This window comes from Solea senegalensis, linkage group LG9 (assembly GCF_019176455.1).
Source record: "Solea senegalensis isolate Sse05_10M linkage group LG9, IFAPA_SoseM_1, whole genome shotgun sequence".
NCBI classification, from domain to species: domain Eukaryota; kingdom Metazoa; phylum Chordata; class Actinopteri; order Pleuronectiformes; family Soleidae; genus Solea; species Solea senegalensis.
In genome coordinates, this window is record NC_058029.1 from 6,003,429 (window position 1) to 6,016,170 (window position 12,742).

The 12,742-nt window shown below is 41.0% G+C and overlaps 1 protein-coding gene and 1 non-coding gene across 2 annotated transcripts; both read left to right on the forward strand.

The window, feature by feature from the left end:
• Positions 1 to 186: 186 nt before the first annotated feature.
• nod1 (nucleotide-binding oligomerization domain containing 1) lies at positions 187 to 12,289 on the forward strand. Its single transcript, XM_044033500.1, has 12 exons — positions 187 to 398; positions 2,077 to 2,272; positions 2,452 to 2,626; positions 3,600 to 5,412; positions 5,487 to 5,570; positions 6,520 to 6,603; positions 6,700 to 6,783; positions 8,125 to 8,208; positions 8,287 to 8,370; positions 8,466 to 8,549; positions 8,645 to 8,728; positions 9,789 to 12,289. Exons 2-12 carry the CDS (start codon positions 2,102 to 2,104, stop codon positions 9,859 to 9,861), a joined length of 2,820 nt encoding a protein of 939 aa, XP_043889435.1. The 5' UTR covers positions 187 to 398; positions 2,077 to 2,101; the 3' UTR covers positions 9,862 to 12,289.
• On the forward strand, positions 11,646 to 11,718 carry trnar-ccu. The gene has a single exon. It is a non-coding gene; the product is annotated as a tRNA-Arg (tRNA).
• Positions 12,290 to 12,742: the final 453 nt, after the last annotated feature.

Sequence of the window (12,742 nt, forward strand, 5' to 3'; positions counted from 1 at the left end):
CAGGTCAAATACCCCTCCCAGTCCCCGTTGCTCATTGTTAAGTGGGGTCTTAAACCCAAATGAGCTTCAATTTGTGACTTTCAAAATAAAAGGTCACTTAATGTGACCTGTACCGCGTCCAGTCAGCAGAGGGCGTAGTTTCACTTGGGGCGTTGTTTTCGGTGAGTTCTGTAGCTAAGTATCTGCTAATGTACCGTCTTTAACGTAAAATAACTGGTGTGTGTTGTGTTTCACATTTCCGCGGGTGCGTGAATGCACCACAGGTTGAGAAACAGTGGAGGAGAAATGACGCGTAGATGCTGAAATAGTATCACTTCCTTCAACAACAAACTGCCTTTTCACAGTGAATTAAGCTCAAGTATTCACACGTAGCGCTGTGGAGACAACGTTAAGCTATGGTAAGTGTTATTTATTTAAAACTACAACGCTGTACTGTTAGTTTGTCTCTGCTCACAACAACCACTCTCTGTCTTGGCCCAGTCAATGCTACTAACTCAACAAAAGCCGTTATTTCACCGCTTTTAGTTTTGGTTTAGCTGCTGATTTTTCCGCTCACACCCTTATATACTAAATGAGACTTTAATGTTGACACCATCTCAGCTTAAAAGTGTCATAGCAGCGTTATTAATAAGTAAACAGGAATGAATTATAGAAATACGAGTCAGAATATTCATCATAAAATCCTGTAAACAGGTTATTTCTGTCGATTATTTTCTCAATTAATCGAACACTTGTTTGGTCCGTAAATTGTTGGGAAGTGTGATGCAGTTTTAGAAGATTTCTTTGTTATGTGGACCAAAGAAACCAGAAAGTACAGTATTCACATTTAAGAAGCTGAAAACCTGAACTCAAATCGATTATGAAAATAGTCCACGATTAATTTAGTAACCAATTAATAAGTGATAAATCAGATAATCATTGCAGCCCATAATTTGTTACCTCTTTAGGTCAGGACCAGTAGTACAAAACGTGATCCTAATGAGGCCGAACCTAATGTCAGAGGAATTGTGTAAGTTAAAGTAACTGTAAAGCTATAGTGTGTAACTTTTTCAATGTAAACAAATGCTGAAAACATGATCTCTTCCTTTAAACACAGCATCAGCTGCTAGAGAGGTCATGAAATATAGACTATATAGAATATAATACTAAATATATTTGCTAGCAATATTTTTTATAATAGTAATAATAATGCATTTGGTTAAAATACTTTCATCATTTAATTACATTGGCCCCCAGGTCATTTGAGTTTGACACCCCACTCTAGAGCTTTAATTGGTTATGGTTAAGGTTAGCGATAATTGAATTGAATTGAATTGAATGACTTTATTCCTCCCCCAGGGGGGAAACACACATTCACAACAGCTCAGTTAAGGTGAGAATCGAATAAAAGAAAAAAAATAAGAATAAAAATAAAAATAAGATAAAATAAAAATACAATACAATACAATAGTAGGACAAAATTACCAAAAGATAAAAAGTAAAAAGATAAAATTGAAATTACACTCTAATATAGAGTATTATCAGGGAAAGTGAGTGGACATTTAAGAGGAGTTAAATATCCGAACAGCAGTGGGGATGAAGGACTTTCGGTAGCGCTCTGTCATGCCATGTTTGGGATTTTAAAATCAATAGATGTCAATGCAGTGTCCTAAGAAGAATAGCTATGCAAACAAGTGTGTCTATATGTCACCTTGTGGTAAAAACTCAGTAGTCCAGTAGGACTGAGAATCTTATAAGGATCTCATTAGGAGGAGACTAATCGATAACTGCAATTATTTTGAGTTAATTAATCGTCAGCTGAATTTCAATATAATAATCATAATAATAATAATAATACATCGTATTTTTATAGCGCTTTTCAAACACTCAAAGACGCTTATAATATTGTGACAATGCCATTTCTTTCATCCCCCACATGAAGGTTGAGGTCGCTGGAGCCAATCCCAGCTGATATAGGGTGAAAAGGCGGGGTCCATTGCTGGGCCAGCATACAGAGACGAACAACCACTGCCCTATTTGTTTATGCAAAATGGACGTGAACAGTTTATAGTGTATTATACCTCTGTTATCCCACAGAAGTGACGGTGTTGTGCAGTAAACAATGGATTCGACGCAAAAGGCCAAATGCGTGCACATGCTCACCCACCACAGAGAGCTGCTGGTGTCCAGGCTGAGGAGCATTCAGTGCATCCTGGACAACCTGCTGGCCAGCGGCTTCCTCTGTGAAGAGGACGTAGAGATCGTACGGCGGACTGTCACCAAGATGGATCAGGTAGGAAAACCATCATTTCATACCACACTCTCATACTTGTGGGTTTCAGTACATAAATAAATAGTTATAATGCATTTTGCTTTTTTTTTACTACAAGGGTGTGATCAACATGTTTGACCTTCTCAAGTTCACAGATAAAAGATACTGCAATATTGTATGCAACTGTTATTATTTTCCAGGTGCGCAAAATCTTGGAGCTTGTCCAGTGCAAAGGGGAGGAGGCCTGTGAATACTTTCTCTTTATCATATACAAAGTATGTGATGCATACATAGACCTCCAGCCATGGCTGAAAGAGATAAACTTCAACCCAAGGAGTCACATAGCAGCGATGAAAGTGGTGAACACGGATCCCAGTAAGTTTTACACCCACCCACACTAAGCTTTGTGTTTGTGTCACTGAAAAGGTCTCACTGCGCAAGACGAGTGTGAAGAGTTAAGGCACAGCTTTAGGAGACGTACAAATATCCCTCTCCTTCATTCTAATTATTTCTAGTTCCAGTTCCTCTGAATAAACTGTGGATTGCATTTTTTTTGTTTTGAATATGAAATGGCGGAGCAGTCGCCTGCAGTCACATTTACGCAAGTGTTTCACTCCTACATGTTGTCACTGCAATGTTCTCCAGGCCTCTGTCGTTCTTATGAACAATAGCGCTCCTTTACTTGTGTTGTGAAATGTTGTTTTAGATAACACTCCCTCCATTGTGTTTGTGCACCTGTCTGCAACTTCTGCAACTTCTGCAAGCTCTAAATCCAAACAGAGATTATCCCTCTTTGCATTACTTTACATACAGTAGTAAGGTCAAATATCATAAAATGTTGATCAAACCTGGAAATGATGATGTTCTCAAATGTCTTTGAGAACCAATCTAAAAAATATTCAGTTTAAATAATTTCTTTGTTACATGGAGCAAATAAACCAGAACATATTCAGATTTAATAAGATGAAAAGTCAGAAAGATTGCTTTGCTTCTTTAAAAAAAGAGCACTCACACCGATAGTTTGAGACTATCAGTCTAAGACTAATCTTTTAATAATCAAGTAATTGATTCAGCCCTAGTCAAGACCATACACTATTACTTAGCTATTATTAATAACCAAGTACACATGCATAAACCAAGCAAGAGAGAGGCTTAAAAATCCAAACCCTCTGTGTTTTATGGGCTTCCTCTCCCTCCTCATCAAAATTAAGCTTTAATTAAGTGCTTTAATCTATTTCCCCTTATTGTGTCACATCACATGTCACATTTTCTCTGTGTGTGCGTGATTGCCCCCTAACTGTCAGTACTGCCTTCCATATTGCACTCACTCACATGTATTTGCTCTTAGTCAGCAGATATAGTGAGAAGCTGAGGCAGGAAATGAGCCGGGACACCTGTTTCATCATGTCTTATGGACAGCATGACGAGACTCGTCTGGAGGATCTTTACACCGACACCCTGATGGAGCTGTTCAATGACTGCAATGAAAGTCTGGGCTTCATGGAGAGCCTGGACCAGCTCCTGGGAGACCACGCAGTCTTCAATCCCCAAGGTGAAATCACCTATGTGATGGGGGACGCCGGTGTGGGAAAATCCATCCTCCTGCAAAAGCTCCAGAACCTCTGGTCCAAGAAAGAGCTGCAGACGGACGCTGTCTTTTTATTTAAGTTCCGCTGTAGGATGTTCAGTGTTTTCAAGAAGACTGAACAGATTTCCCTCAGAGACCTTCTGTTCAATTACAACTGCCACCCGGATCATGATCCAGACAATGAGGTGTTTGATTACATCCTACGCTTCCCTGAAAAGGTTCTTTTTACATTCGATGGTTATGATGAGATTCATGAGGATCTAGACCTGTTGAATGTGCCGGAAGTTGTGTCGCCAGAACACAAGGCCCACCCTCTCCAGCTGCTTGTGAGCTTGCTCTGTGGAAAACTACTGAAGGGCTCCCAGAAGGTTCTGACAACTCGGACGGGGATCGAGATCCAGAGCAGAGTGATCCGAAAGAAGGTGGCTCTGCGAGGGTTCTCGCCAACTCATCTGAAGACCTACATTAACTTGCACTTTCAGGAGCAGGAGCACAGAGAGCTGGTGTCAGTCCAGTTGGATGCTAGCCCCCACCTCTGCGGCCTTTGCTCCACCCCTCTCTTCAGCTGGATTGTTTTCAAGAGCTTCAAGCACCTGCACACAATACATGATAGTTTTCATCTGCCCGATACATGCGTCACGCTCACTGACATCTTCCTCCTGCTCTCCGAGGTGTTTCTCAGCCACTCAACTTCAACCGCTTCGTCTCAGCTGAAGAAAAGCACCCGCTGTGCCTCACAGACGTTCAAATCGAGGCTCAGGCCTCTCGCTGCTTTTGCCAAACTGGCACTACAGGGTATGGAGGGCGGCACCTTCATTTGTGACCAGGAGGAAATCACCGCATGTGGTCTCAGAGAGGAGGACCTGTCGCTGGGCTTTCTCAGACCTGTCAGCGAGTATGACGCCAGAGGAAGCTCTGCAAACTTTGAATTCCTCCACATTACCCTGCAGTCTTTCTTGGCGGCGTTTGCTCTTGTGTTGGATGAGCAGGCTCCAGCTAACTCCATTCGGAAGTTCTTCACAGAGTGCAGCAGGCAGAGGGAACCCTCCTGCCTGCTCTTTGACTCGTGTATCAATAACTCCTCAAAGCACAGTGAAAAGAACCCATTTGTGACCAATGAGCACCTTCAGTTCACTAATCTCTTCCTGTGCGGGCTGCTGTCCAAGGCTCACAATGACCTCATGGGGCATCTGGTTTCCCCTGTGTTACTCAAGAAAAAACGGGCCTTGCTGAAATCCTACCTGTCCACTAGTGTTAAGTCCCACTTGCATGGCTTACCCCACTACGCCAGCGAAGGAGGCAACAAAGTCCACGTTCTGCCAAACTTTCTGTGGATGCTGAGGTGCATCTTTGAGACCGGGAGCCAAGACATCGCTCAGATGACGGCGAAAAGCATCACAGCGAACTTAATCAAGCTGGGTCACTGCAATGTGTACTCGGGGGACTGCACCGCCATTAACTTTGTCCTGCAACACCATCAGAAACTCCTGGGTGTCGACATGGACAACAACAACATCAGCGATTATGGCGTGAAGCAGCTGAAGCCTTCGTTCTGTAAGATGACAGTCGTGAGGTAAGAGGTCCAACTGCCGCCGAGCGTTACTGAGAGTCAACTCGCAGCACTAACACTGTGCTGCTTGTTTTCAGATTGTGCGTCAATCACCTGTCAGACAGTAGCATCGAGGTGCTCGCGGAGGAGCTGTGTAAACACAAAGTGGTGGAGGTCTTGGGGTAAGTGAACATTTACTTATTTCCAGACCTTGACAAGTTTTGAATTCTGTGTAAAAGACTTGGAAAAAGTCTGGGAAAAAAGTTTGGGAACATGTCTGGACTTCAAACTATCGTGCACACTGAAAGTCCCGTTGTTTTTTTTGTCGGTGTGAGTTGAGAAGTTATGGTTATGGAGTGAGGATGTGAGAGGAAAATTGGAAAACACTGTGGTTCCAGTGGTTGAGCAGGAGATCTGCACTTCTGCTTCATGGATTGAACACTCAATATTAAGGTGAAAGTTTCTTTTTCGTATAAGTGAAAAGAAAGTAAAACAAATTTTAAGGGGTTTCCCCTCGGGGTAATCCGTCACAATAATAAGTGTACAAATGTTGCGACCGCTGCTTATGTCATTGTCATGGCTTGCATATATCTTTTTGTTTATGGTGCAATAATTATTTGTGGTGGGCTACAGGCTGTGAGATTTAGTTTTGTTCCTGTGTTGATTTGTTGTACTATTTCAGCTTGACTGTTTCTTTTACCAGTGTCAGTAACTGTTCATTTCCCCTTTTTTTTATTTGGATCTAAATCTTAAAAGTGACAGTCAAATATGTTTAGTGTAGAGTATACAAACAAAGTAGTTTTCTAGTTTGTAAATAAAGGGTGTTTTTCCTCCTGTATTCTGCTCATAGCTACAGGTTAATATCATGCGTAACAGGATGACATTCATATCTATATCCATATTTATTTCATAGTTTAAAGCAGGGTTTAAATCCTGGTCCTGGGGACCCACTACCCTGCATGTTTTAGATGTTTCCCTGCTCCAACACGCCTGAATCAGGTGTGTTGGAGCAGGGAAAACATCTAAAACATTCAGTGTCCTGGGGTTCCCGAGGTTGGGGATATGATTACAAAAACGTGCTTACCCTTTTTTAAGCTAATCTCATCTGTGTGTTTTTTTTTTCATCCACAGACTTTACAACAACCACATCACAGATGTTGGCGCAAAGCTCGTCGCTCAGATAGTTGAAGAGTGTCCAAAGTTGCGGGTTCTCAAGTACGTTTCTAACTTGTACCAAAGACATCATGGTCCCGGTCTTATCAGATATTATTCAGTCTTCATGGAATGTTGTCTGATCACCTTTGTCCTCAGGATTGGTAAGAACAACATCACTAGTGTTGGTGGGAAGTATCTGGCCAGTGCAATTCAGAAGAGCAACTCTATATTTGATGTGGGGTAAGAATTAAACCAAGTACTGTAACAAATATGTCAACTGTTTCATCTTTATATGCATTCTAATCAATTGGATTATTCTTCTGTACAATTCTACTAAATTAATAGTCAACTATTTTTTCATTGATTATTCCATTTGAAAGTTTTTTGGTTATTTTAATAAATAAAACAAGTTTTCTGATTTTTCAGCTTCTGAAATTTGAGTATTTTCTGGTTTATTAAAACTGATTTGTTGACATCATTTCCAGGGTTGTTAAACACCCTTTTATGGACCAAACAAAGACTCAATTAAAGAAAATATTCAACAAATGAATCGATTATGTAAATAATCATTATTTGACATTGCAATGGCAGGATGACATTGAGTTATTCATTGTTGAAAACCATGTATTAACTTTCATTTTCTGGCATGAAAACCAGCTTGAAGACGAGTAGGAGGCAGGGTTGGGTGTGTGGAGCCTGTCACATATTAAATTGCATCATCAGCAAAAAGACATCGACTCTAACGTAATACATTTAGTCACGACAGTGTGATTCACAGGTCACAGCACTGACAGCTACTGTTACTCTTCCTCGTTCTACCAACTGGGAAGGTAAAAAGTGGGTCATCCTTCACTGTGGATATAGGATAAAGGGATAAAGAATGGTTACACTTTCACTTTTATTCATAAAACCTTGTTTGTAAACTCTCATTTTAGAGTCTAAAGCAGAGCTGTCATTGGCAAAAAGGTTAGACCAATAAATCAATGAATTCTCAATTGATCGAGTACTTGTTTGGTCCATGAAATGAGGTAAGGATTTTCTCTTGTGTTTGTTATATGGAGCAAAGAAACCAGAAAATATTCACGTGGATACGTTTGTGACGTCCGCTTCTCAGTGCCATAACTCCTAAATGGTTAATAATAACTGACAGATATCGAGAGTGAAAGTTATGTTGGAAAAAGGGGCAGAAGCACTCACTCTTCAAATCTGAAAGCGTGTTTTAAATGATGATCAAAACAGTCGAGCTGCAGCAACTTCTGTCATCTCAGCAGCTCCCAGGTTTTGGTCGATTAGTAACGATGACGGGACAGAAGCACAAACCCAACAACAGCTTTCCTTGTAGTTCTATAAAAATCAGACCTTCAGTTTATTAACACACTCTCTTTAATCATTCATTCCATTTTCATGAATGAATATTTACTGAGCTAAGGTTGAGGAAGTGGCTTATGTGGTAGGGTTAGGTTTAGTGCAGTAATAATTATACTGTTATAAGGTTCTTGCACGAGGTTCCCTTATAGGAGACTGCTGGTAAACAGACGGTGTTTTAAGTGATTCCGCTCAGATGAAGCTTGTCATTTTCAGAATGTGGGGGAACAGCATCGGTGACGAGGGAGCAGAAGCATTCGCGAAGGCTTTGCGGCACCACCCCAATCTCACCAACCTCAGGTGAGAGGACAACAAGCCACAATGAAAACCTGTTTGTTGATATTATTTTAAATATGTATAAATATGTCTGTGTTGTAGCCTGTCGGCCAATGGCATCACATCGACGGGAGGGAAGTTTCTGGCAGAGGCTCTGAAAGAGAACAGCGTCCTCAGGATATTCTGGTGGGTAAATCCACTTCACCTCCTCGGAGCCGAGTGACGTTAGCGGCCATTTAACGAAGCACGATGACGACGTTGGTGTCTGTGTCCTGTTGTAGGTTGGTGCAGAATGAGTTGGCGGATGACGCGGCCCCACACTTGGCTGAGCTGGTCGAAGCGAACACAGGTTTAAGTCACCTCTGGTACGGACACACAAGACACAGATACTCACATGATGTCACCATGGAGCTCATGGTGGCGCTGTTCAAACAATGGCTGACTCTGTGTTTGTCTGTAGGTTAATCAACAACAAGTTCACTGCGCACGGGCTCAAACACCTCGCCGAGGCCTTGACTCACAACACAGCACTCAAAGAGATATGGTGAGGTTATAACACACGCACACTGAACAGTGATTTTAGTGGTTTGAGGTACAGACACAGTCAGTACTGGCCGCACTCATAGCAGCCAAATCATGGCTCTCAGTGGGGAAACCAAGATTTTAGACAAAAGGCTCATCTGATATGATCGACTCCAGCTTCCCAAATTCCTGAAACTATCAATTTTTCTCACCCCAAAGGATCGCATTTTTGAGATTTTAAACGTTGGTTAAAACAGAAGAAAATTGGCACGCAAGTTAGAACTTATGAAAACTTGTGAAATAAGGAAACATACATAAAAGTGATGCAAGTAGCACAAATAGCACCCCCAAAGGTGAAACTCGGTAGGACAAAGCCGGAACTAAGTTGCACCAAATTTCACCAAACTTCGTGGAAACATGTCACAGCCCGAGATGAAGAAAAAGGTCTATTGGGACCATGGGACTAACTCAACAGGAAGTCCAACATTTACGGAATGGACGACTTTTGTTCAGTTGAGACCACGGTCCCGATAGTCTGAGCATGTTAATCATAAGGAACATTAAATAAACGCGTCAATTTGTACTCATTTAGGATTGGGTTCCCTTCTGTGTCTCATTGTAAATCTGCTCACTCTCCTGCACCAAAGCCCATTGAGAAAACCAGTGATTTTACCTCACGGCACACTGCCTCCATCAGTGAGTTCAAACGTGTTATTTTGTGACTTAGGTGTTTGATATCCTTTGTTTGGACTTCCCTATCTAACACTGATTTAGTCAGCAGTAGACCAGCAGTTAAGTAAAGACTGTTTAGACTTTGGTGCAGCAGGTGCATCATCATCATTCCTCCCTGTCAACCCACTGGACGAGTTGGTGGCATCACATCTGTGCCAAAGCTTTGTGTGAAGCCAGAACACTGTTGACTGTAGCAGACTTCATTTTTGTGTTGGCTTCTGTCACAGAGGCTGGGCTTTTTTATGAAAGGGATTTACTCACTGTAGTGCTCGTGTAGTTACATCTGCCGTATCAGGTGTTTTCAACGAACGTGTGTTGATGATGAATGACGTCTGCTCGTGTTCTTACAGTGTGAAAGGAAACCAGCTCTCTGCAGAGGAAGAGAATCAGTTTGAGGCAGAGAAAAGGCTGCGCTTCCACTGACCGGGCCTCTCCTGTCCAACTGGCACATGTTGAGGACTGTATCTTGACATTATCCTGACACGCGTATGGCGCTTTACGGTAAAGTGTGTAACAATTAGTGACATCTAGTGGTGAGACTGCATATTGTAACAAACCTTTCGCCAAGAGAGCCAGGGAACTAGTGGCCTTCGTAAGTTCAGAAAGGATGTCACGCTCCTCCGTTTGTGTCCTAAGCTTCCACAGGCGTAGAATCATGGCGTCACAAGATGGAGGCCTCTGTAAAGCAAAGCCTGAAGTGCACTCGACAACAGTTTCAACAACCACATTGCAAATGTTTTTGCTCCACCTTGATCTTCACATTCAAATCATATTACACATACAGCAGGCACCCGATTCATTTAATTCAAGCCCATATGCAATCACCCATGTATTAACACATTATTACCACAACATGTACTTGTTGGGAGACACTTCCTCCTTGTTGAGGTTGTGGAGAGTTTGTGTCCTTAATCTGTAGCTGTAGTATTACAGGGGTGTCTGTCCTGAGTTGGAGTTTGGCTGTAATACTCTCCATCAAAAATACATTTTTTACTCTTACAACAGGCATAGTTTTTAAGGGGGAACCTGTCAGTGTGTCAGTTTTTATATTAGTCCACGTCTCCTCAGTGCCCATGCGGAGGAAGTGGAAGCAGCTGTGTAGCCTTCACTTCATCAAAACTCAAAAATGTCCACTGTGGGCTACTGTAAAAGCAAAATAGCAGCTTGATATAACTATAAAAGGCAATTTGTTTAGGGGTAATGAGGTTAATTATTTTAAAAAATGTGCATGATTTCACCTTAATTTTACACATTGGTCCTTTTAAATCATCAATCTATCAGATTTTTGGAGAATTAGGTCTTTTTTGTATACAATATCTCATACATTTGACTTCAGTTCATGGAAAATGGGAGTAAAATGGAAGCGTGTGGAGGTGAATGTGTGCAATCAGTGTCAGGTGTGTTGATTTGACACAGCTGCCGCTCGTTTGTAATCATGCTCACCCTTGAAATGCAGTGGCAGTGAGTGACTGCTGCACACACGAGGACAAACACACGAGACACGTCCACCAGAGCAGCCAGGACACTCTGAGAGTGTGTGTCTCAAAAAAGGTCCACACTCAGACAAGGAAGAAAGGGAATTATACACGTGTTTGTGTGAAGTCTCTGTCACACACTGGACATTTAAAGACATTTCCCGTCCTTGTGATGAACCTGTTCAGTGTCCACTGACACTTTGTTTTCAAACCTGTGTCAGTTTTAAACGACTGCGGTGGGAAAAAAAAGGAAGTGGTATCAACAGTCGGGCAACTTCCTTCACGACGAGCCTTCGCTCGTGTCCGTTTATAACAACCCCTTATTTTGTTCCGTATGAATATTCAGTGTGTCTTAAAAAAAAAGAAGAAGCAAACTTCAATATTTATTTCAATGTATTAAAATATATATTGAACCCACAGCTAGTGGAATGGTTTGATGTGGATGAGTGAATGAGAGATGAAACTTGACTAGTCATGAGAGGTTATCGGACGCCCTCTTGTGGTGGAATCACAGAACAACAACAGCAGTCAACATTACTACATTATACACAAGTGTGTGGTAGTACACGGTTAATACACGAGCACTCAGGAGGCATTATTTCATGAGTATGTGGTAGTCATTGTTATATTACTACACACACACACCTGTGACTTATTTGACCTTGTTTTTAAATGAGTGTGTGATAGTCGAGTATGAGTCATTCCGGCACCCCTAATGTTTCTTGCCGGTGAGCCCCAGTGGCCTAATGGATAAGGCACTGGCCTCCTAAGCCAGGGATTGTGGGTTCGAGTCCCATCTGGGGTGAAAGGTTTTGGGCAGCCCTGGTGCCCCTGAGCCCCCTTTGTTCTCTGGGGGCAGATTAGTGCCCTGTGTGTGTTTGAAGGATTAGTTAATTCTGTGTGTGTGTGTGAGAAAATGACAGATAAGTACCTGGGAGTCATGTTACATGAGAACGTGTTAGTCATGATAGTTTTTATTTTGGATCATTATTTAATTTGTATTAGTGCATGAGCACCATTACTGCATTAAACACAAGTGTGTTTATGTGGAAGTCATTACTACGCTGTTACATGAGAATGCAGAAGTTATTAAAAGTTATTGCTTCATACTAATAAATGGGCCCATCATTCTTTATTGATCATACGTACAGTGCTTGACAAATGTAAGGTTTATGCCACAGCATTGGTATTTATCCAAATCATTATTTGATGTTTCTGTAACAGTTCATATCACCAGTATGTGGAAGCTCTTTAACCAAACTGATATTTTCTTAGTTTTTTAATGCTGAAATAGAATTATTATTATTATCATCCATGAATTTTCAAATTGACTGGTTTACAAAAAAAACCCAATAAAGCACATGATTCTTTCTTAATTACTATGTCAAATTATAGTTATTTAACTTGCATTCCTGAACAGAAGCATTTGTTTTAGTGGTTGAATGTTACGCTTGACCAGTGATTTGGCTCAAATTTGGTTATGAAAAGGTGAATTCAGTTTGTTATTTGCCAAATAAAGTTTTTAGTTTTAAGAAAGTTTATGAAAGATTTCTAAAGCATTTGTTTTCTCCTTTTTATATTCATTCTATTTCAACAAACCCAGTCTTTCTTTACTCAAACAGAGTCAATGAGCTGATTTATCACTGAGCACCACACCGGACATGTTTTTATTATTAATTAATTAATATTTATAATTGTTATTATTATTATTATTATTAATAAAAAAGAATAAAAGCACACATGACACGAGCTGATACAAAGGTTTTATTTAAAAACTCTGATTAGCTCCAAACACAAAAATACATGAGAGAATAAGACAAAACAAAATA